Consider the following 25,501-nt stretch of genomic DNA (forward strand, 5'->3'; position numbering starts at 1 on the left):
GATCTGTGAACACATGAACTGGATCCTTTTTGGACTAAAGAAACAAGATAGAATGTTCCAGGAGCATGCCTCATCTGCCTCAGCTGCTGTGAACTCCGGCTCTGGGAGCAGGGAAGAGCTGTTCTGACAGCTGCCCTGAAATACTTGTGCCATGCATGGCTACTCCTGAAGCCATCTAATTGTCTGGCTCCATCATGGCTCCACCGATGGGGGCTTGAAATGAGTTTTAGATCTGGGGCTTCTTGGGGCAATGCACAATGTACTGTCCACAAGCTCTCTGCATGCTTATGTTGGCACTGTTAAATCTTTCAAATGTGGGGCTGCTGCTGCTGAGCTCATAGCTGGTAATGCATTTGAAACTTTTATCTTATTTGAAGAATAAATAAGTGAAGACATGGTGAGGAGTTCACACTCTTCTTGGAAAAGAATAACCACCAGTGTTGCATTTAAAGACAGAAATCTGGACTGGAATGCATGTACTGGCTGTTAATAATGCTTGTTTGTTTAGGGATACTTTCATACAGTTAAGATTCTATTAAAAGTTTGCTCTTCAGGAACTCGATTTGCAGTGGTATTGGTTGTTCCTCTTTTTGCAGTTCAAGCTAAGTTTGACATTTAGGCTTAGCACAAACTGTTTTAATAGAGACTTTAACAGCACTGCAGGATTTTTTAGTATAATTTCTATTTTTAATTACATTTGCAATACTAAGATGTCAGAGTAATTGTTGCTTGAAAAATCAGGTAAGTAAAACAAAGTTCACAGATATTAAATAGCAGTAGAACACGGAAAAATTTGTTGGGAGTAGCAAAAGAAAGACATGGAATAGTTGTGCTTTTGTACCACCCAGGTAGTGAGTGAAATAAGCAGCACTATTTGGGACTTGCCACCCTCTGACTCTTGACATAAATGAGAGGAAGGGGTTTGACTTTTGACAGAAAGGAGGAGGAAATTGATAGAGGATGCATCTATGGTCCTCTCTGAGGTTTACTTTTTATTTTCATTTTCTTGTTATTTGCTTTGAAGCCTGTTAAATCATCTTCAGTTTTCTTGAACTGACTACTAAATTGTTTCTTTGGGATTGGTTTTGTGACTTTGCTTTTGAGGTTAGACTTGGGCATCTAGACTGAGGCCCGATTCTCTAATGTATAGGATTTGGATTTTTTTGATAACTGTTCCTCAGCCTGTAATAGTTTTGGGTTTTTTCTATGTTTACCAGATCTTGAGTTATCAGTGAACTGGAGTTTCTGGTGAGTATTGTTATTGTATCACTGGTGAGTGAGAGAGGGAGAGAGAGAAATCAGTCCTATTCTTAAACTTCTGGAAAAAGAACCAGTGTTTCTCAAATTGTCAGTAGATCAGGCATGAAAAAAACGACCTACTTCTGTGGATGAGAGAAGCTGGATAGTACAGACAGTACGTTGGATCGCTGTGGTGAGGAGCAGCACTTTGACCTTTTACGTGCTGCCCGTGTGCTAAGTTTTCAAAGGTTTGGAGGTAGAGGCTTGTGTCTTCTTGTTGGTTTGTTTGGGTTTTTTTCCTTTGACTTTATAGCTGAGCATTCTTAACTTGTTTGAATTCCTATCATAGTCATGGTGTGGTCGTTGTAAAATTCATTTGTTAGCCTTTCAGAGGAAGGATGTGCATGCTTATTGTAAATTACATGCATCAAATTGATTTGAAATTGGACCATTAGTTACATTGATTTAAAGTGCCAGAAAATTGATCTAAATTTCATAATTTAAGAATGGCACTAGTTTCTCTTACTTACATGAGGGTGATTTATTTAGAGACCAACTGGAGCATGAGTACTTGTATAATAAAGTAGATAATGGAGTGACAGTACTGCTGGGAAAGAAATAGAAGGGCTATCACAGTTTGTTCAGGGAATAATTTCATTGTAACCTATTAACAATCAAACATACCTGAATATTTCTGGAGTTCTTGTTAAAATGTGTTTCCACATTCCGTCACATTTTTTAAAATTGCATTTCTTTCCTGTTTTAGTATGCTTTGAAGATTCGGTTGGCAAGCATTATGTTTAATAAAACCTTCAAAATAAAGACTTTTCCTGTGTAATAAGTGAGGATGATATGGTAGCATATTAGATCCGGAAGATGCTGATTAGGAAAATTAGGAAGTTAGGTATACTGGAAGCTTTGAAAAGGTGTCAGATACTGAAATTACCCCGAGAAGTTGGGGAAGGTGTGCAACAGTAAAATTTGAACTCTCTTTTTGTTTCCAAACCATTACAACTGGTGGTAGTATTCTGGGTAAACTGTTAATCCTGTGGCTAGTTTGTGGAGCCAGCAAATACAGTCAGGCCATGTGGAAATGCACTGTGTTTTGAATCAAACAAAGTGAAATTGCACAAACTTGGAGTACAACAGTCTTCAAGCAACTTAAATAGCAGATAACCAAGTGTAGATGACATTGGCAAGAATCTTATGTTACAGAAAAGTTTTAACTGCTTGAGGCAGTTAATTCTGTTACCTTGGATTACTTTAATTAATGGCAAGAAATGCATTCATTCATTCATTCATTCATTCATTCCTGTAAGTTGTAACCTGTGATCCATAGGGCGCTCTTAAATTTTAAATGGTATTTTTTGTACAATTGAATTTGCATGTCTTCGCAGTGAGCTTTTTCTTATTTGTCCTAGATTCTCAGTGCTGCCAAGCACAGACCCAGGTTTGTGGAGGTGCCCTTTGTTACAGGGGGCTCGTACCATAGTGCTGTGCCTTACTGAAGCCAGAGGTTTCCAGGGGCTGAGCTACCTGGCACCCTCGGTTAATGGGCATGGAAATGGGCAAGGGAGCCTGAGAACCAACAATTTCTGTTAAGTATTTGCTTGGTGCTGAAGGGTACTGGTGATGCACGTGCTTTGAATTAACTTCATATCAGTTTCATCATTTTGGTGTTTGATTCTGTCGAAGTCATGTTTTTGATATGGACTAATTCATTATTATCTTCAACAGGAAACTGGTTTTGTGTTTGTTTACTGTGAATGGATTTTCCTAAGTGTGCAAAACCTAAATCAGAACATTATGATCAGTTGTGGTTATTCCTGTTGTGTTTTGCTATATTATTAATCACTTGTATACGCAGAGAGCAGCACTGGTGCTAAGCTGGGTGAGTAGATAATGTGTGTAATTAGATTACCTGTTAGCCTATAAAAATATTTCAGAGAGTCCAGTAGAGAATGTGAGAGCAGGGGTGGGAAAAAAATGAAGACATTTTGTACCTTACTATGTTCAGGTTATTGAAGCTAAGTACATTGACTCAGAGCATTCAGTTATGTGCGTGGGTTGTCAGACAAGTTATGGCAGTTCTAAACCTGAAACAGTTTTTGAAAAAGATCAAGATGCACTAATTTTAACTTTTCCAAGCAAAATTCAGCAGATACAATAAAAGAAATTATAAATGGGAGGCAAAATAGTGGATATAAAGATTGAATTTAGTTTCAATAATGAACAAATGCTGTAATTATTGATTATAGTAGGCAAGTAGGTCAGTTATGTTGAAGTGTGTGCTTAAATTTGATGTTTGTTTAGATTCTTTGTGAAAGGTGGCAACTATTTAAATAAAAATACTTTATATAAAAATAGTAAGATGTTTTAATTTTTGTAGTGAATGAAGCAAGCATTGGGAGAGGGGATGGAGAGAACCAATGATTGTTCTTAAAGCTTTTTGACTCTTCGTGTTAACTTACAATAAAAAGTGTTAAGGTCTTACTTCTTAAAGTATTTTTTTAACTTTTATCTGTGAACTTGCCCACTTGCTATTTCACTTTTCTTGCTTGATATTCATTTAAAACCACCCATATTTCTACTGGTTGCCAAATTTGTTAATGGCCAAGAAGGTAAAAATGACTTCAAGATTTTGTTTATATAGTAAACACATCTTAAAAAAAAAATTGCATTGTAACTTACATTGTGAGTAGTGCCATTAGTAATGAACATCATAGAGGGACCTGACAATGTATGAATTATTCACTGATAGATTATTATATCTTTGTTGTTAGCATGCAAGATAATGAACATAATTACTGTGGCAGTGTACTCAGGGGAATGTGCAGTTCTTCCCTCTGTCTAGACTGGAGTTACCATCCAAAGGCGTTTGAAGCAAATATGGATGAGGTCTGGTAGCTGAGATGCTGCTGCTTATTTCCTCTTGTTGCTTTAATAAATGTGTATGCTTTGTACACTTTAACCTTAAAGGTGTTCTGGGTTTCTTTGGGGTGGATTTTGGTTTGTTTTTAATTTTTGAGAGTAATAATCATCCTTCTGTTCTCAGTCTGGCAATATTGTGTACTGACTGAAAGGATTTGATGTTTAATTGTAGCAGCTTTGTAGATGTACCCTCTTCTGTTAGAAAGGTCTATTATAGTAAATTAGGATGAACAGTCTAATTGCTTAGGAAATCCAGGGTAAAAGGTTAATCAGCAATTTAACTTTCTTTAAAAGACTTAGCTTGTTATGATTTACGTGTCTTGAAGAACTCTGCAGGCATTAGTTTGTGTGCTCTCTAATCTGTCAGGACGTCCACCTGATCTTGAGTTAAGCTTTCTTGATAAACCAAGTACTTCTATTTTCTGTTTTATATTATGATAACATAAATTATCTGTAATAAGCCATCCTAATTAATGTTGGTAAATCTAGAGCTCTGCTCCAATTACACACTAATCAATTATACACTAATTGAATTCTACTTAGCTTGATACAGTGCGTCATTAATCAGGTTCAGATTTAATACAACAGATTTACTGTATTAACCAAAAAATTGGTGCATTGAAGTGGGGGGAAATAAAGAAAGTCACTAGGCCAAACAGTGTACATAAATACTTTCTTATCAATAATGTGTTACAGAAGATTTAATTTTTCCTGAGGGAGGTATAAATGAAACTAGTTCTTTATGAACAGATTATTGTTACGAGCTGAAACAACTGATAATATAATAGATTTAAGCAGATCATGGTGCTTGTTCTGAATGTTATACCTAATTATCTAATACAGGCAGTCGCCTCACTTCTAATGTTATTTAAATGATCAGTTATAAATTAAATGTGTAAATTCTGGTCAGACTTTTAAAGGCTTTATCCATATATGACTCTTCATGGGAGTTTAACCTATCTGCTCCCCTTACCAGTGAGACAGGCACATGTGCAAGGAGCTGTCTGCACGCTCTCTTTTCCCTCTCCTTGTGCAGGGCCTAGGAACGACTGAAATCTGCCACCTGGAGACTCCCTAGAGGTTCGAGTTGCAGGCTGCAGTTACCTTGGACAGTAAAAGGCCACACAGAGCTACTACGGTTTCCAAAAGGGCTCCCACATAAAGATATTAACCAGACAAATAGAAAATTCTTCCAAATAGAAGTGACAGCCCAGCTAACAAAACGAGGTCTGCAGAGGAGATCGCTTAAAAACTTCTGTGCCTCTCAGAAATAGTTGAAGGGGAGTAAGGGAGTTGAACAGGTATTTCATAAAATACTGGGTGGGAATTGGATTGAATAATAAATGAAGTTAAATTTTCTTGCTCAGACGACAGTATGAGTTCTCATGTATGTTTGCTGGAGAAAAAAGCAGGAAGACAATTAGGTTGGTAAAAATATTTTGGAAATCATTACTTGAAAACAGGAATAAGAGAACACATCGATAATGGTTGCTATTCTCAGGCCTAAGAGAACACATCGATAATGGTTGCTATTCTCAGGCCTGCTGTAATGGCTAACATGCATGTTTGCAAAGAAGGGGATTTGAAAAAAGAATTTTTGGTGATTCTGCCTGTTCAGGAACAAAAAAACCCATCATGATCAGGACTTATTTTCTTTTGCTATATAAGCTCTTGGTTTGTTCTCACTTTCAAGATTTCTGCTGATAACATGCGTGCATTAAATTCTTAAATCTGGATGGTTTGCAATAAGGGCTTGGGAAAATATGGTTATCTGTCTTCTAAAATCTTAATCTGAGGTTTGTATGTGATGCCTTGGTTGCCATTTCTGCTGCATTTTCCTATCCTAAAAGTTAAAAGCATATTAAAATAATCATGTGTTCAGATGAACAGCAGCTTCAGTTCATTTTCAGATTTTCAGGTCAGCCTTTTAGAGCTCTTCAGTTTGCACAGACTTGATTTAGCTTAATAATTTTGCCAGCAAGTCTGATATCTCTGTTGTGGGATCTAAAACTGAAAAAGGGAGTAAGAAAAGGTCTTTGAAACTCCTCTGAATATTAAATACTTCATGTCTTCAGGATGTATCTTTGTCTGGCGATATCTTATATTTGCATTTTGTGGATGTACTGTTCTTTCTACAAGTTAAATTAACAAATACATAGTTAATATCAGTTCCAGTAACAACGTGATGATTGTATATGACATACAGGGGTTTATTTTGGGGAGTGTTTTCAGGGTGGATGTCTCCTCATTACCTCTGAAAGTGACTGGAAGTAATTTGCCTTGTTTTACACTAAAACTGACCATCCACATTTATACAGGCAGTTATTGCCTTCTCCACTAAGGTGACAGTAGCTGTCAGCAGTATGATTGTCTCAAATTCTTTAGTCTTGATAACAAGTGGGTGTTTCCATGCCAGTGGTCTTTGACAGTGTGATCATACACTATTTTTAATGTAGAACCGTTCAGAGCACAAGATGAAATGGAAGGTGATTCTGAAAAGACAAGATGTCCTTGTGCATAGAGCATCAGACACTGTGGGAGATGGGATATGTGCATATGAATGAAAAGAGAGAGAGTGAAAACTGTACAGGTTCCTGTACAGCAGAATTGAAGAATCTCCTGGAAGATTGATTTCTGTGTAACTTTGCTAATTTTCACACATGATTCTTTTTTCTTTTCCAAGTGTTTGACTTGTGATCTAAATATATGCACACATACATACAATGTGTTTCATATATATGCACATGCACGTACTTCTTTCTGATAATTGGGGTTTTTCATTTGTAATACTACTTTTGCTTTTATTATTATTCTTGTATGAGTTAAAAGTCAGTAAAGTGATTTTTGAAGACTGTATTGGTTACTTCTGCATCAACTACTTAGATATTACTGAAGGATAGCATCTTTCACAATTGTTTACTTCACAGAATGCAGGCTTTAACTACAACTTGCATTTGGCTCTGTTTTGACAATAGTAGTTAATAATGTATGGTTTTTGTTAAAGCACTGTTGAAAAAAAATCTTATTGAGCTATTTGTGGTGTTTTTTTAAAAGATGTTTAAGATTTCACATTCAGTTTAACTGATCACAGATGAAACTGTAAATTAATACCTCATGAGTTTTACTGACTGCAGGGCATTATTTGTGATTCAAAGCCGCTTTGTTCCTACTCACTAGGAAAAGCAAACAAATTAGAGTTCACCATGATATCAAACTACTTATTAAAACTGAAGACTCTGATTTTGAATTTATTATTTGACTGTGACTTTTATTATAACCTGTTAAGAACATATTTTTAAAAGCCTAGATTTTTAGGGATTTAAATAAAATATATAAAATTGGTTTAATTATTGGTCTTAATTCACCTTGTTTGAAATGTCATACTTGAAGGATTACAAGGCATACAAAGTGAGAAAATGTAAGTTAAATTGGTTTAACTTGTTTTTTGATATGTTTCCATTGCTACTGACTTGTATATGGTCTTGATACAAATAATGGCTCTGTTGCAGAAAACCTTCAGTCATTCTTACCTAGAGAGAGGATAAATATCTGGTTTTTTCAACATCCTTTTCTCATATTCTCTAATGGCAGAAAGCATTTGTAGAGAGTCTTTTATACTTTTACTGTTTTTGCGAAATCAATGAGTAGAAGTTGGAGAGGGAAATAGTTTTGCACAATTTTAGACATTCTTCCTATGCCACAAGTAAAGAGTTTCTGCTAGAAAAAGATGAACTTGGCCTGTGACCAGGGTGGCATATTCAAAGTTTTAGGGAGTCACCCACTCTCTGTAGGCAGTGACACTATCTTTAAGCTCTCTACTCAATAATGCTCACTGTGGATCACAAGGCCACCAAAAACTCAATTTGAAATGTGTTTGAATTAGGTACTTTTGCTGTAGTGTGGCAAACACAGCCTTGGGCACAAGAGCAAATGTGGTGTTGAAAGCAGTTCAGTCACACTAACATTAGTGTAATACACCCAAGTATTCTCAGTAATAAAGCAGTGTGCAATGGTGACCAAGGCTGCTCAAAACACATGAAGTGGCTCATGTTCCTCTGCTTGATTTTATGTAATACTATAGTTATGGTCACAACCAGTCAGTTCAAAGGTTTGATTACTAGTGTTTGAGACTAGTGGGAAAGGACTGAGAAATACAGCAAGCTTTCCCAAATATTTGTGTTGAAGGGTCATTGTTCAGCTCTCCATATTGTTTCTAGACGTTTCTTTTCTCCATTAAACTCCATTTTTTTCAATCTTTTCTTAAGAACTAGTTTGTGAAGAAAATGCTATTATTAAATTAGTGGTAACTGTGAGACAGTTAATTAAATTACCAGGTAGTTATGCACAGGTGTTTGGTTTCAGTGGCTTTCCAGACACAGAAGTTGACGTTCACTGGTGTTCCCGTGTGGAATTTTCTGTGTCAAGAAGTGGGCCCCTGTGAGCCTGATGAGGTTCAACAGGGCCCAGTGCAAGCAGGGTCCTGTGCCTGGGACAGGGCAGCCCTTGCTGTCAGTACAGGCTGGGTGTGAAGGGGCTGTGGCAGCCCTGCCAGGGAGGATCTGATGTCATGAGCAGAGGGAAAGCTGAGCATGAGGCAGCCATGGTGGGCACACAGCAGCAGCATCCTGGGCTGCATCAAAAGCTGTGTGGCCAGCAGGTCGAGGGAGGGGGTTGTGCCCTGGTTCTCTGCCCTTGTGAGACCTCACCTGGAGTGCTGCATCCAGTTCTGGGGTCCTCAGCACAGAAAAGACACACACCTCTGAGAAGGGGTCAGGACAAAGGCCACGTCCTTCAACACATTCAAGGTGAGGTTGGACGGGCCTCTGAGCAACCTGATTTAGGTAAAGATGTCCCTTACTGCAGGAGGCTTGAACTAGTTAACCCCTAAAGGTTTTCTCTAACCTACGCTAGTCTATGATTCCACGGTCCATAATGTATTTCTGTACTTCATAAAGAGATTAATTTTTTTGCAGGCCTAAGGGTAAGAGGGTAAGTTTCTTCCTCCTTCATTGCAGCCTTCTTGGGAGTGGAGGAAAATTGTTTAATGCACATCTCCTATGACAAAATGCTGTCTTTTTAGAAATACTGTTCAGCAGAAGAGCTGGTGGGATTCTGTGCAGCATAACAGCTGACCATTAGCTTCTTAATAAGAGCATGAAGAGTAACACAGGGTGTACCAAACCTGTCTTGTTAGTGTTGTATGGCAGGGTGCCTGCAGACAGGGGAAGTCAAAATTACTTTTTTCAGAGGAGAGCTCAGGGTTGTCTTATTTGTGTCAAATATTTGTATTTTTCCTTTCAGGAATTGCTGTTCCGCTGTGAAATTAGCCTTTTAAGTGCTGTTTGGAACATTGATTTTTGAAATTACTTATGCCATACTATCCCCTTGTAGCTGTGCTGTATCTTGTGATTTTCTTTCTTTGTCCTGTTAGGTTGGTGCCCCCGTGCCCTGCCCTGCCCTCCCAGTTCATTGCATATGCTAATTTCACCCCCCGAAAGGTGACCCTCAGATTGTGCCTATGAAGAGATGGACTGAATTGTCACAGGCTGTGGGATGAGTTATTTTTAGCTGTTGGCATTTCAGGCTGGAACACTTCATTCTGTCGTGCTTGTTAATGAGTCATCTGGAGAAAATGGGCTTGCTTTCAGAGAGGGTCTGTAGCAAATAATAATAGGCTAATCTCTGCAGGAGATACTCTGTCAAGTAACTAAAACTTCAGCTAGAAAATGTGCTGAAATGGAGACTAATCTTCCTGTAAGAATAAGCATGCACTCACTATTATTATTATTGTATTATCATGTATATGAAAATCTCAAAAACTGGAAGACTTACGAAGAGCCTGGTAATGGTATAATAGTGAAACATTATTGAGGAAGAAGGTTAATTGAAAACAGTCACCTTTTAGAGATAGAGAGGAAAATATAGTTGCTTCCTAATTCAGAACATCATACACTTTCTAAAATTTTAATGTGTTACCTAGTTCTAGAAGAATCTTCTGAAAAGATTCATAAGTAGAGGAGCACTATAAAAAGCTTGTGTCTTTGAGAGAACTCCAAATTCATTAACATTATGTATTATTTTTAAGGATTAACCAGCATCTTTGCATTTCTCCCTACTGAAGACTGTATTTTTTTTTTTAACATTTCTGTGTGCAATTTGTCATCTCTCCAACTTCTTCCCTCAAGGTTTGAAGGTTTTGTGTTGATACAGCATGGGAGGCTTTGTTTTGGAGATGAAAATATCAACGCTCAAGTAAAAAACGTAATATAAGAGTAACTAATCAAAGCTGTTGATCTGGTTGCTTTGTTTTTGTGTTACTGAAATTCCTGGCTTCGGTAGTGCAGATGATTCATTTGTTAAAAAAAAGGCAAATATTTAGGGCAACCTGTTGAAGGACAAGATAAAAAACACTCTCAGACCCTATTCTGTAAGGGAATGTTTTAAAGAATAGCTTGAGTATCAAGTCTCTTGTCACCTATGGTACTTCTAATGCCACTTAACATCTGTACAGTTGTCTTATTTTGTTTACACATCTTCCTCTTGTAAAGCAGATTACACATCTGAAGACTTTTGGTGGGAAAAGGTTGTTTCCTTTAGACCTAGTAACTTTTACTCAACAATGATTATTTATCTGTTTGGGTTTCCTCTTGACTTATAAATGGAGTACGGAGATAAAAAAGAATACTTTCTCTTACCTTATTGAAATAAATATTTTTGCATTATTAGCAGGTGTTGACCCTTTTATCTATATTGTTTTAACTCATCTTCTCATATTGCTGTGGTCACTCTACAAAATGCTTTAAACCATCTAGAGTAGTGATTCTGATATTACCTGTGTATGCTGCTCCTAGTTAACCCACGAGGTTTGGACTGGGTTAGTCAGGATAAATTATTTGACATTTTAGAAATTTGGGAATTATCTACACTGTGGACAGGTGTGTTGGGGTCAAAACAGTTGAGAAACCTATAAATAAGCTTGTGTAAGTATCAGAGCCAGTTTAACTGCAGAAGCATGGAAGTTTTTTCCAACTATTAGTAGCTCACTGTCTTAATGGATATTGAAGACAGAGCTGTACTGAGGAACAGGGAGGATAAAGAGAACTAAACAGGAAATATCTCTTGGTATTTATTGATTGTGGAGCTCAAAGTGGAGTTTTCTGTACTCATGGTTTGTTCATGAGGAAAATTATTACAGTTCACTGCATGTTAATGGGAGCTTAGAGTGGATGCATACTGTCTTCTCAGTCTACTTATATTTCCTGATCTATTTTTAATGTTTTCCTGGTTTAAGTGTACCAACTGGCTATTAATTGAAAGAATTTAAAATAGCACAAGGGTTGAAGAAAAATAGATGGTTTAGCAGTGTAGTTGCATTGACATGAACCATTTATATTATTATAACGCAAAAAAAGTAGTTTAGATTGTGGTTAACAACTGTCACCATTATCTTGGACTTCGTTTTAATAGAGAATATTACTTAGATTAAATGCTTCTTGATCTGAGTGATGCATGGAAACAATTAGATTATAATTTGGTTTTGAAACAGCTCTGCAAAGCTTTCTAATTTCTTACTGGCTCTGAGTCAGAACCCAAACTTTCCACCTAGCGCATTTTTTTACAATTTTTATGTATTTACAGAGAAAAGTACAAACTGTAAAATTTTTGTCGTAAAACGTTTCTGTCTACCATGTGTGAGTGTGCCTATGGATTTTTTGTATGGGTTTTTTTTTCTGTTCTTTAGAGTTTGATATGATATGTGCTACAGCTTTAGATAATCCAAATTGTAGCAAAGATACAGTCTAAATCTCTTGATGGCTAAATACTCTTAATATTAAAATATTCTTGGCAAATACTTCATTAAGTTAAACAAATTTCCACTTTGATGTGAGCTGGAGTAAGTTGATGCTTGTGAAACAGCAGTTTCAATTAGCATTCACTACAGGTTTATTGACAGTTAACACCTGGTCTCTACTGTGCCAAGTGGGAAGCATCTATTGCAGTCTCCTATATTTGCTGCATAATTAGGATTATGATCTCTAATTTGCTTTTAATTTTGTAAATCTAGTCTTACTATCAAAACCAGTTAGTGTTACTTTTGTTCCTGCATTTTTGTTGTAGATCAAAGACACTGATGGTAAAAGGACTAAGTTCACTGCTTTGTAATATGATAAACAACTTGCCCTTTCACTGTTTAGTTAGCAAGTAAATTTGGACATGAAAAACTTACTGGTATGTCTCATAAAGCACATATTCTTCCCATGCTACTTCTGAGAAGCAAACAGAAAATGACAGAAAATAGTCCTTTAAGAGCTAGTGTTCTTGTGCACACGCTGCCAGATGTGTACTGGGAGCATCAGGAGCAAGTGTGAATGTAATGCTTCTGAGAAATAACCAGGGAAATGACCTTGTTCCTTAGTGCTCCAGAACAGACCTGGGTGCATCCAAGGATGGAGAAGGTAAATCCTACATTCTTTGCCCTGCCTGCAATGTCTTCTGGTTCCTATTGGCTATCAAAAAGGGCAGAGAGCTGTTCCTGCCTGTGGTGTTTTGCAACAAATACTGTGGTGAAAATCCCTACACGTGTCCACAAAATGTTTGAGTCTTGGATATTGTTTTGGAAGATCTTCCTTCAAAGAGACAGTGGGAGGAAAGTAATTCATGTAGTGAATTACTGAACTGACAGGATTTCTTTATTAATAGTGTTCTTGATTACTGCCCTTATATGAAACTTATTAAAATATTTTCAATAGAAATATAACAGAGAGAGGGATGTTATAGTAATTATATATTCTACACAAATTTTAAGGTTTGAAAAGGTGCTCTGTGTATCTATAGTATACGTATTTTGTGTGTTGAGAGTGTTTAGAGACAGAATCAGAAGTGTGATCTCTTAATAATCCAGTAGTATAGGGTGGGGGGGTTGTGGAGTTTGTTTTCATTTTCCTACACCACTGTAGAATGTCAACAGAAAAACTTGTGTTGTGGCTGATACTTCTGAGTGTAATCATATATATTTTTGAGATAATGTGGAGGGAAGATATCCAGATAATCTGGAATAAAGGGGAGAGGCTTTTCAAGAACGCTTGTGTAAATTTACCTCTGCTGAAAAAAAAACCTTTGAGAATTTTTTTAAAATTATGATCTTAAGAGCTGATGTTTTAACCTTATATTTGAATGACTGTTACTTCTTCCATCTTGTTTCAATATGCCTAAATGCAAACACATGTGGAAAATGTTCTTTTGGCTTTTATCAAACTGACATTTAAGTGCATTTTTTTCAACCTCACTAACATTTGTGGTAAAATATTTCAAAGCTATGAATCTTGCAATTTGCCTATGCATTTTTTTCTTCTTTCATATATTAACATTTGGTACTCATAATCCTAACCTGGTTGGAATTACTGGCTTTTTTCATTTGGTGTTTGTTTGGATGAGGTGATTAGGAAAATACTTCATGTGAAATTCTAGTTTGCAGCAGTAAATGCTTCCATGAAGAGTCACCGTTCTGTGAACTTTAGTAAATAAAGGACAAAAATATGATGATCTGCTGTATTCAATTGTGGCAGTCCTATTCCTAACAAATTTGGCTTTCTGTTGTGTTCTGTGTCTGTGGTGCTAACTTGTCTGCAATACTTCCTTCTTAGCATGCTTCGTTCTTCCCCTTTACTCCCTCACCCACTCCCAAGCTCTTTAATTCTGTGCCAAGCTAATAAGAACTAGCTCTGCATAAAGTCAGTCATTGCCAAGCAGCTGTTATGAAGTTTTCTCATGTACCTCTGTGATTGTACCTCATTTCAAACGGGGATTTTTGTTCTTTCAGGTTCAATTTTAAGTAAGAGCAACCAATTATATCTGTATCTCAATCTTATTTCGTTATAGCTCAAAGAGTAGGGATGAAATTGTTCATATATGTAACTATCCTTTCTAGGGTTTGAACTTTGAACACGAGTCATACAATTCAGGTAGAGAAATTAGGTACACGATTTAGAGTTTAAAAAAATGAATGGCTTTTCTTTCTATCCACAGAATTAGTTCTAAAATATTCTCCCTTCTACTTCTGTTTAAAAATAATACTCTGTGATTTAATTACCACGTTTGAATCTCAAGACTAGCCGTTTTCTTTAAATGTAAATTAGATTTTTCTAGGATGAAATGGTGAGGGTTTCAGCTTGCCTGCTAGCACTGACCAGGGAAGGTTGTCTTTCAACAACGTGTGCCCCATCTGCCCGGCGCTGCGGCTGCCTGCATTGTTCTGGCACCGGCCCAGGCTGTGATGAAACTGAGAATGTGACAGATGACAGCCTTGTCCAGATGTATGCATAACTACTGCTGCCATGCCCTGCAAAACAATCAGGATGCAGGTTTGGCCTGATTTCGTTGTTTGTGTGGGTTGATTCCTTGAGGGTTTCCTTAAAAATTGAAATAATATTTGGTGTTGTTCTTATAGTTTTATTGAGCTTTTTAGTATGATTAAAACAGGTTGTAAAATATGATTCTCGCTCTCTTACATACTCTCTTTTTTAATTTATGGAGTGATTTCCTAGGCAATTGGATGCAGGTTACTTAATTTGAAGATTGAAGTAGATTTTTTAAAAAATGCAATTAAAAGGATCAAACATCTGACTGTCAGCATATTAGTCTGGTTCTTCTCACAGCTGAACATTTAAAGCTATTGCCATATCTTAATATGACTTCTTCTTGCCAGTAAAAATAAATATCTGGCAAAGGTGTCAGAATCACCATTAATTATGATTTTTAATTAAAATCTAATTAAAATTCATCCAATACCATAAAAAAACCAAATCCATGTCTACCTCCCTCTCTTAGTGGTATCAGCAATGGCCGCATCCCCAGCCCCAACATACCTTTAAAGGAAAAGAGTTATAGACTTATAGACTTAAGTGCAGCTTGCAGTCTTTTATTGATTATTTAAGAGGTTTCCATCTTAGTGGTTTTGAAGATTTTTATAACACCAAACAAAATGTACAATCCACTGAAAATACTTTAATATTGTTCTATGAAATAACCTGATTTTTGTCTTACATTCAGGCTGTCATTATCTGTTTATCTGGCATTCAAAAGGGCAAAAATTACTTTTCTCTCCTCTCCAGCTGCTTTTGGCAGGTGATTTTTTTATGTGTAGCTCCTGCTGATGTGTGCTATTGAGTACATCTTAGGTAATAAGCAGATATATCAAAAGATATCCAGGGCAACATACCCTGCTGAAAAACAAGAGATTACTGTTCTCAGTTTCTTGCAGGTAAGTAGTTTCTGACATATGCATCAGGAATGTTTTTTACTGGTGCATTCTCAGAGTAAGACTGGTATTGTGTGGCCATTTTACTCTTCAAAAAGGAGGTTTTTTAGTTTAATATAAATTATGTCATAAAACTTAACAGCATTACTTGAATTGCTTTAATTTTCTGTAGTGTAGCTCCACTGCCTTATGTTGCCTGCTTTTGGTTTTAGGGAATGCTTTCTGTGCTTATTTTTCGCGTCAGTTTGATTTTTGGAACCATGGTGAGCCATACATGAGTGTATCTGTTGCTGTGTAACAAGAAGACAGTCCCAGCTCCAACACCCTCAGATTTTGTGTATAAAGCAAGTTACGAGCGACGGGTATTGATCCACGAGAGGATTGCCAGTTATTAGGCTGGAGTGTAGCCTCGGGAAATCACACAGCCTTGCTGATGACTTTTTTATGACATTATGGTGAAAGATAGTTTGAAGGAAGATTTAAAGTAGTTTTGCTAATAGTCATAGAAAATTCTAGTAACTGGACATTGGATGATATCATGGGTTAGTGAGAGAAAAGCTATTTTTGTTGACAGCTTTGTGCCCAGAGGCTGTTGTAAATCTGAATGTACCGAATGAAGGATGGTACGTTCAGTGCATAACACTGTGCAGGGCCTTGAAAATGTGGAGAAGGGAATTCTGCTTGCACTGACTGAGAAGGGCGAGAGGCAGGAGCTGGTCAGAGGGGGAGCTGACACAGATGATCTCTGCAGGTGTCTGAAGGGATTGGATATTACAGCAAGTGCGTTCTTCTCTACAGTACAGTAAATCATGCTTTTTAAGAGGTGTCAGGAGAAGGAAGAGTGTAAGGTTTACACACAGCTTGGTAAGAGAAAGTGACTGAATGGTCTGAGAGTAAAACAGGGTGGTGACATTGTCAGCAGTGATATTTACTGGGGAGAAATTCGAACAGCTGTCTCCAGATTGAGGTAATGGTATGGCATAGGTGCCTTCTAAAAATCAGCCTCCACCTCCTGTAAAGGAAGGAGGTGTATTTTGTTAAAAAAAAAACGAAAAACAAGCAGATTATGTTCTCATTCATGTTTGTGTTCTTTTGTGTAATAGCCTCTTCCACTACCAGCTTACAATTTTTTTTGAACAGCCATTAATTCTGTCAAAAGTGAGGTTGGTGAACTGCATCACCTTTCAGTATCAAGTTCAATTAGGAGTACATTCTCTTTTGAAGAAGGGAAAAAAGTAACTGACAGAAGTGTTATTGCCTTTACTGTAACTGAATAAAACATTAACATATCCCCTTTGGTCACTGCTAGAGGTGATCGGCAGTATCACAGCTGAAAACATATGCTGCTGCAAATGCAAACTTATTTTTGTTAAAATATGCTTTAATGTGGTGGACAAATTCATGGTACTAAAAATAGGGGCCCCTTTATGTGGTGCTGAGAATGGGATTTATTATTCTGTTATTTAACGTAATGGTATGTTGCTAGGTCAGGAAAAGGGTCATGGTTCTCAGACACTCAGAAAAACCAGCGACTACAGAACATGAAGCAAAAATAATACTCTGCTGTGCTCGTAGCATTCTGATTTTCTGGAATTATCCTAAGTGTGATAACAGCTTAGTTCTGAGGCACACACAGCAGCTCTGTTCAGCCCTCCTGAGCGTTGGAGCAGTTTCTGCAGTTGAACTTCTTCCTTCAAGGGGAGGGTTTTCCAAAGCAAGCCCCGTGTTTCTGAGGCATGCTGGAGTGAGTCTGCTCTTTGCAGGTCAGGCAGGCAGCACACAGTGACAAAGTCTGTTCCCACGCTGCCTGTGCCATCTGCCAACATTCGGAAAAATGTCCATCTGACTGTTCATCTTGAGATAAAAAACTATGAGCAGTCTGAATTTTGAGGTCATTCTTGATGCAATTCAGGGTCTTGTGGATTCAACCAATAGAATTTATGTTGTCCTTCTGATGTGTCATGGAAAATGACCATCAAAATTTACTTTTCTTTCACTTTTCTTGCAGCTGTATGAACTGCTTATGTTTTATGTAACATAAAGATATTTAGATATTTAGAGATGTTAAATTCGCCATCTTAATTCAAAGAAAATGAGTTATATGTTTTTATGTTCAATTTGAAATAGTATAACCATAATTACTTAATTTACAATTAAGTAATTGTAAAGTAATTTGTTCAGATTATTTATTAGATTACATAGCTGTCACCTTGAAATTTTTATAATGTAGATGGTATTTTATGGCAATTTCCAATTTTTTTTCCTCCAAATTCAGATGGTGCCTATTTTATTCTTCATTTGTACTGCAAGATAATTATTTAAACACATACTTACCTAGACACAGAGCTGCTTACATAGGTGCTTGACTGCAATATACCATGTTTACAAGGTTTAATATGCCATTAAATAACGTGGATGTGGAAACTTTTTGAAGTTCTTTTATGTAAAAGAATTAAAATATCAACTTATGTGCTTATAGATATACAAGAATAAAAAAACAACCATGTGACTGTACAGTGCATACTCAAATTGAGTGAAAAGGCAAAATGTCAATTAAATTAAAGAAACAATATTACCAAAATACATAATTGGTTCATGATGGTTTGTCTTTGCTTGTAAAGCCATTGTTAAGAGACCTGTTGGGTTTTGTTATTTTTTTCCCACTTGCAGCCACTTGCTATCATTTAAGGTTTCAATTGCCTGACTTAGAACTGGTGGATAATTAGCAGTGTGGATAACTGTGAAAAGCATATGTAGTAATTTAGTTCTTGATTCTTTCTAATTGTCTGCCCATTGGTAGTTCGCTAGGGGTAAGTAGCTCATTATTCAAACACTTTAAATGGAAAGTACTGTAGAAAGAAAAATGCTCTTATTAATAAGATGGTTTTGAAAATAAAAACCTTTTAAACAAACAAGTCATTATTTGACAAATCTATCCCTAAAGCTGTTGTTCACATGATGTAAGAAGACTGGGGGTGTGAAGAGCAGAGAAGGGGTAGGGTTGGTAGATAGCATTCAACTTGCACTGTGATGGAAATAAAGATGTGCACTCCTTAAAAAGATGCTAAAAGTAAACACAATCGAGTATATTGGAATACATCTAACTGGGCAAGCTTCGTTTGTTGAAGGTAAAGTTAATAGGTATTAAAGGCAAATGCATGCTATTAATTAGAGTAACGGAGGTAGTTTTGAACCTCAAATCTGCAAACAAAGCTTACAGTAAACATTTTGACTTGCCTGAAGGAGTACTTCTGCGTACTACATCTCCTGAAGTTGCTAATCCTGCTGTTTAATCCACTCATTTTCAGGTGTGCTTGGAATTTAAAGGCATGATGCAGTGTTTGTGCATAGCCTCCCTGCAGTGTCCATAGCTCCCTCATCCCAGTTCCCTGTTCTAGAGCCGTGAGCAGAGAGCTCGCTGTTCTTGCGTGGCTGTATGCTCTGATCAGAGCTGTGACACATGTCCTGGACAACAAACTGCACCTCACAGTCACTGAGTCTTGACCAGAAAGTGTGACCTCAAATAGGAGGGTAGATACTTCTGCTAAAAGTTCAAATATTTGGTTTAGTCCTCAATATACTACTGAATGTCAACAGAGAATTCTATATTTCTATAGTAGTATGGCGTGAAGGGTTTGAAAATTCACCTGGAGACACCTTTTCTGTTACCAAGTTTTCTCACATACAGCTTGATTTGTTCACCAAAGTTCTTCACCTGTCAAAATATACTGTCTCATATGAAATCTTAAAATACAGCACTATTGTTTTGGTTTAAGTTAATTTTGAACTAGGCATCTGATCTCTTCAATTTTCTCTCTTAAGTTAGAAGGAGAATGTAAAATTTAATGAGGTGGAATAAGTATCTGAATATCTTCATTTATGTAATTTTTCTTCAAGCATATATTTTGTCAGTCTAACAGTTCATTGCAGTCAAGCTTGTGCTCCAGACAATTTTTCCCCCCGATTGTTTACTCCACTCGCAACTTTTAGGTGAAGAGTTCAGTTTGATGTCATACTTTGTGTTGTGATTTGGACAAGCTCTAAATGAATGTTTCCAGCTTGCATTACGTGTAACAGTCGGTGTATGTGAATTTCTTGTTTTCAAGTAATGTGATGTCATCTGCTTCTAATCTTCATGATTTGTTCTGGAAAAAAAAAGTTGCAAAGTTTAACTTTTTTCTCTACTTTTTCTTAACAGATTCGAAGAACTTGTGAAAAAGTTCAAAGTAGAATATCATGCTGGTGGTTCCACTCAAAATTCCGTTAAAGTTGCCCAGGTTTGTTCTTCCTTAGCAAAGAATTCCTGATAATTTCAAGTGTTGTGTTTGACTCTGCTCTCTGTCTCGTCATGAGCACTGTGGAGTGGCTGCTTGCGATTCTGTTGCTCAGCCTGTGCTGGCGGTGCTGTGTGTGACTTGTTTTGTAGTTGTGCTCTTTAGTCTTTTCACCGGTGCTCTGCTAAGGTTATAGCCACAGCTCCAGTGCACCAGGAGGGAAAAGCTTTTGTCAAAGATGCGTGCAGGAAGGAGAAGAGGCAAGGACAAGGTCGCTAGCTGCAGTTTGGAGTCTTACACTGAGAAGTGACAATGACAGTGGTTAAATAGTGAAGTTGTTGAGTCTCTGTGCTTGGAGATTTTCATAACGTACCAGGATGAGTCCTTTGGTCAGGCAGATCTAAATTTGAGGTTGTCTCTGCTTTAGCTGTGTTCTGTGATTCTAACCACATTTATCCTGTAAGAACTTCAAAGTTTGTCCATAAAAGACTGAAACATAAAACTTCCTTGTATACAACAGGAATGTTTCTGGCTGTGGGTATGATGGACAACAGTAATGATGAATTTGGTTTCAGGTGTATTAGGTTTTCTATAACTAAAGTATGCTTTTCATCACAACACTTTCAAGCATATACTCGTGTGAATATTTTCATATTATAAGAGATGTAAAAATTCTATTAAAAATACAGAAATGGTACTTAGGACCTTCTTGTTAATGATCCTGGCATATTAACTTTGAGGCTCTCTGCATAATTAAAACTGACTGCCAGATAGCATAAAATGCACATTTGGAAGAAATAAAATTATAATATAATAAAGGTTGCCTCTCCTCCATAAAAAGGAAAAAAAATTATTGTCGTACCTACTGCTCCTATCTACAAAATAGTTGTTGCTTCTTTACTAAAGTTTTCATTTTCTGAAAACTCAAATATCTTGCAAATATTTTGGATTTAAAAAAAAAGTAGCATATGTTTTAATGTATATGGTGTTGTCATTCTGAAATGCTTATGTTTTTAAAATATAATCAGCTTTCTGAGCTTTTTTTTAACCATGGGATCAAGCCAATTTTTGGCTTCTGATACTTTTGAAAAATCTCTTCATCAATGGAGCTCAAGTTATTGGAATAATTTTCTGTCAGTTATCACTGTTGCTTGACCCATGGCAATGGTGTAAAGGTGGTGCCTTTTCATGACAGTTGATTCGAGTTGTTTAGAACTCCCTCCCCTTTTGGAGGGAGTTCTGGAACTCTTCATTAGTTGAGAGAGGTGAAATTCTGCTTCTGTTGCTGCATGCAGATTGTGGAGGTTTAGAAGCAAATGTACATGGTAGACTCAGAGTTGCTAAACTTTGAAGTGCTCAAAGAGCCCAGGATTTTAATTCTGTCTCTCCTTGAAGTGACCTCTGTGGCATTAGCTAATTTATTAGTAAACTATGTTTTATTCTTTAATTGTCATTAATCTATCAGTCCAAGTATTGTTTAATAATTATATTATGAAATACACAGAACCCATACAGAGTCAAGGAAGTAGATGAAATTTAAATCAGTGAAATGTGGGTATTTCTGTGTCAATGCGCCTTTCTTACACTGATCAGGTTTTGTCAGTGAACTTTTCCTTTATCTTGGCTCAAAGCTGGGAGCTCCAGTTGCCATCTGGAATTGTATTTGTCTCCAGAAGGTTTGTCATCTCCTAGTTTCTGTTTCAAATACGATTGAAATTTAAACAGTTGTGCATGAATAACAACATCACTAAAAGACTTGAAAAAGAGAGATGGGAGAGTGAGAGAGAGAAAAAACAGTGAATTCTGGAAATCTTGAAAGAAGCTGTTGTTCTGTAAGCTTTAGCAGAAGAAAAAAAATGCAAGGATAGAAAAAAAGTAGTTGACATGTAAACCAAAATTTAAACTAGAAATTCTGGAAGAGTTTTTGCAGCAATATTCATTGGCTTATTGGAGAGAATGAGTGTGTAAGTAACCCTAGAGAGAGCCAACTTAAATATATATTAATTTGTTGAAAGTGATAAGACAAATAAACACTATTTCAGGAAGCTTATCTGGTGACTGAGAAGTAAGGGACCAATAAGTAAGTTCAGAGTGCCAAAGTAGCCACACTAAGAGTGAATGTGGATTCTCTGTGGGAGGATGTGGGGAAGAAATCCTAAGAATGCAGCTTTTATTAATTTCTCAACATTATGGGAAAAGCTTGAAAAAGTGTGCTGTAAAATGAGAGATAAAGCCTAGAAGAGTTTGCTCCATTTAAAAGTCGGTGAGAAATAATTACAAGTTAAAGAAAGGAAGCCTGACTACAATGAAATGCATCTGAGTGGAATGGTTGGAAATGAACAAATGGGCCTGAAGTCTAGCAAATTGCTTTGTTAAAAGTTGAGTTCTGAGTGGGAAGAGTATATTTCTAAGGAGTGTAATAGGAAAAGTGCAACTAAAAAAAATGAGCGGATTAAAAAAAGGAAGAACTTAAAAGGCAGCTCAAGGTTATGGAATTGCTTGTTTCAGATAGACCCTCTCTAAGGGTCAGAAAAGCAACACTGTTGAAACAAAACAAAGGCAATAGGTGGAGAAACTTTAGAGTATTTAATGTGTTTCAAAAGGGAAAATGAACATGTCAGATGCTTGCTTACGTGGTGTATGGTGATCATCTGGTGATCGTCTGCTCATGGTGTATGAGCACATCACCATCTGTTACGTGTGCCCATCTATTTTGGATATTTCTTTTGCACCTGCAAAGGTAGCATCATCTACTCAAGAAATGCTCTCTGTTTCTGAGCAGGGTAAGCCAATTTCTTCAAGAAAAAAAGAAAAAAGGCTTAGAAATACTGTATTTGTCGTGTGTGAAAAATCTGGGATGGTAATCACAGAAAGAGGCAATAGGAAGAAGTTCTGAATTATGAAGAAAACTGGGAAGAAAATGAAGCTTAAATCATGGGATTTGGAGCTAAAATTTAAAGCAGCATCAACTATAAAGGAAGCGAAGATTTTAGAAGTTTACAAAGAATTAACCAGAATTGCAGTTAAGCTGTGAAGAGCAGAGTTAGATTTTATTTTTTTTTCCTAGCATGTTAACAGAAAGGAAAGATGTGAAGTGCAGCCGAGAAGGAGGAATTTGGCTGGGAAGGTACGAAAGGGAATCTCGGTATTTTCTCAGTCTTGTCTTGCAGCAGAGCAGGAGGAGAGAGGGTGGCACTCTGCAGGACTGAACAATAGTTGGAGAGCATCGTGAAAATCAGAAAGCTGAAGGTTGGCTGCCCAAAGCAGACATTATGTGGACAGGGAATCTCAGCAGGGTCAGAAAAAGAGAAAGGTCTGGACATATGAGGGACAATAGAAAAGTTGTGGGTTTTTTGTAGAAATGCTTCTAATGTACAAGGGAGAAGGCATATTTCCACAAAATGAAATGTGGAAGCAGAGTCACATCATACATTAGAGGGAAGGCTCTGTAAAAGGAAATACAGAAGACTGTTGGAATAAACATTGAGAAGATGGGAGGTAAATGACAAAGGGGCAGAAACTCAGAAATACCACACTCTTTTAAAGTGTGTTATATATTTTTTGTAAGTACCGTAATATTTCTTAAAAATACCTGCAAATGGTGAAAGGGAATCCCAAGAACAATGTAAAAGTATTGAAGGGCAGTACTACAGCTCTTTATGGTCAGGTTTTCTGGAATACTAAAGCTGTTTGAACTGATCCTGGAAAGAGTTAGGGAATCATTGTTATCATGGCATGACTCATGATATGAAAGGGGGCAGGGGGAGAAGTGATTGATATATTCCAGAAATGACAGTAGCAGGCATAAAAATGGAAAAAGATAAAATAAATGAGACAACAGTTTAGTCATTCCTTAATGAGATTAAATTAACAGCAAATTAAGCTTTGGAAATACTAATTTGTATTAGTAGAGTAATGGTGACAGAAAGAAGTCAAGAAAGTGGAGACAGAATGTGAGAGAAGTGACAAAACTGAGACAAAAGTTAAGTAATATGGAAAGAGAAAACCAGTATAAAAATCCCAATGTTGCTCTGATTCTGTGTTCCCTCACTGTCTGTTCTTGTTTGTCCCTTACCAATCTGCTTTCCTTGCCAGCTCTAATCATTCTTGCAGGTAAATTTGTTCACCTGCAAAATAAAGATGGCTAACTACAACAGCTGGAGTACTTGTAAGGCCTTAAAGAAAAGTCCTGTAGAAATATCTTTTTGTTTGAGACTTTAGCACGCGGTGGAAGAGTAGAGACAGAATGTAAAGAATGGGAAGAGGGTAAAAGGAATAACAAAGCGCTTTCCTGACTGCAGTACAATACAGAAAACAGATGGGATCCAGATAATCAGTAAAAATGCAGGTAATTTACTCCTAAAGGTGCTGTGTTACTGTTAGGCACAGTTGTTGGGTTGATTTTTTTTTCCTTGACCCACCAATAAGTCATGTTGATAACCTTGCTGGATCAAGTTTTAATTGATCAGGCATCAGTCACTAAAAATTGCTTGATAGTACTTTGGGAAATGAGGACTAAAGAGGATGACTGAATTGCAATCCTTTAGTTCCTGGAATAGAAACCAAAGTTTAACTTTCCTGTTTGCTTGGCATTAGAATTATCCTTTTATACTAACTTTGGTTTTGCTGTATCTTTGAAGTTGTGATGCATGCTTAAGAACAAGAAGTCTAGGGGTATCAAATGGAAACTGCAGTGTGCTTCTCTGACCTTTACTTGTCTCATTAAATTTTGGCTTTATATCTAATATGATATGTGACATCTTGCTTTAATCTGAGCTCTTGCAATCTCTGCAAATGATTGGATCCATTATATTAAATCTTTAAAATATGCATCTATGTAACTGCATGCAGTTCATAAATAATGTATTGTTTTTGGGTTCTGCCAACAAACTAAATTCAGACTCCTAGAGACAGTGTTTTACTACTACTCAGCTTCCTTCCATAGTTTTAGTTAAGCCTGTGTCCATCTAACAATAGACATTGATTTGGGAAGGAAAAAGAAAATTCTGAGTCTTTTAATAGGGCTCATGACTCTAAAGTATGTAAAGCAAATAGCTTACACGTCCAGAGAGGGCAAGATTTGCTGACCAGGCTGTATTCACATGATTTTTATCAGCATTTCTTTTGCTTTTGGAGTGCTGAGGTTAGAACTGCAAGAAATAGTCTTTGAAGTTTTATCTAACACAAGTGCTGGATTTCAAGTTTAACTTGATAGAATTTTATAACTTGGATTTTAAACTACTCGACCTTGGCAACAAACAGCACATTTTCATTCTTGTTTTTCTGGAAATACTTAAAACCAGTGCCACAATCTTCCTCCTCAGAATGGGTGCTCTTGTTTTTTGTCCTATTTCTTAATAGCTTGTTTTTATTTTAGCAATTCTAGTATTGCTGTGGATCTAACTTAGCAGCTAGGGAGTCCTGTATTCTATTGTTTATTCATACTTGGTAGAATTGTGAAATTCTCATTACACAAATTTTATTACTGCTGATGTAATGTGAGCTTTGAAGAATGTAGCTTGACACCTTTCAACTTGAATTGCTAGGACTGGCAGGTAAAGGGAAAATGTGAAATAAAATTTTTGGGAAGCTTTCATATAAATACTCTTGGGAATTTACAGTAATGTTTGTATAGTTACACCTGAGAAAATCATAACTCCCTTTTTCTTTCTGCATTACTTCTTGCCATCTAATTGTAACCTTTCAATTTTGGGGCTGCACAGCATTTTTGGGAAAAGCCTACATCCTGTCATTAGATACTTTAAAGAAGTCTGGCTTTAAAATGCAATATGTCTTTATT

General features: G+C 36.7%; 1 protein-coding gene across 2 annotated transcripts in view; it reads left to right on the plus strand.

The window, feature by feature from the left end:
• Window positions 1–25,501, plus strand: part of ADK (adenosine kinase) — a 265,836-nt gene that overhangs the window by 49,870 nt on the left and 190,465 nt on the right. For both annotated transcript variants that reach the window (XM_063405885.1, XM_063405886.1), the window contains exon 4: window positions 19,626–19,704. In XM_063405885.1, coding sequence (XP_063261955.1) covers window positions 19,626–19,704 — 79 coding nt within the window. The remainder of the gene's footprint in view (window positions 1–19,625; window positions 19,705–25,501) is intronic.

Source organism: Prinia subflava, chromosome 9, assembly GCF_021018805.1.
Source record: "Prinia subflava isolate CZ2003 ecotype Zambia chromosome 9, Cam_Psub_1.2, whole genome shotgun sequence".
Classification (NCBI taxonomy): Eukaryota; Metazoa; Chordata; class Aves; order Passeriformes; family Cisticolidae; genus Prinia; species Prinia subflava.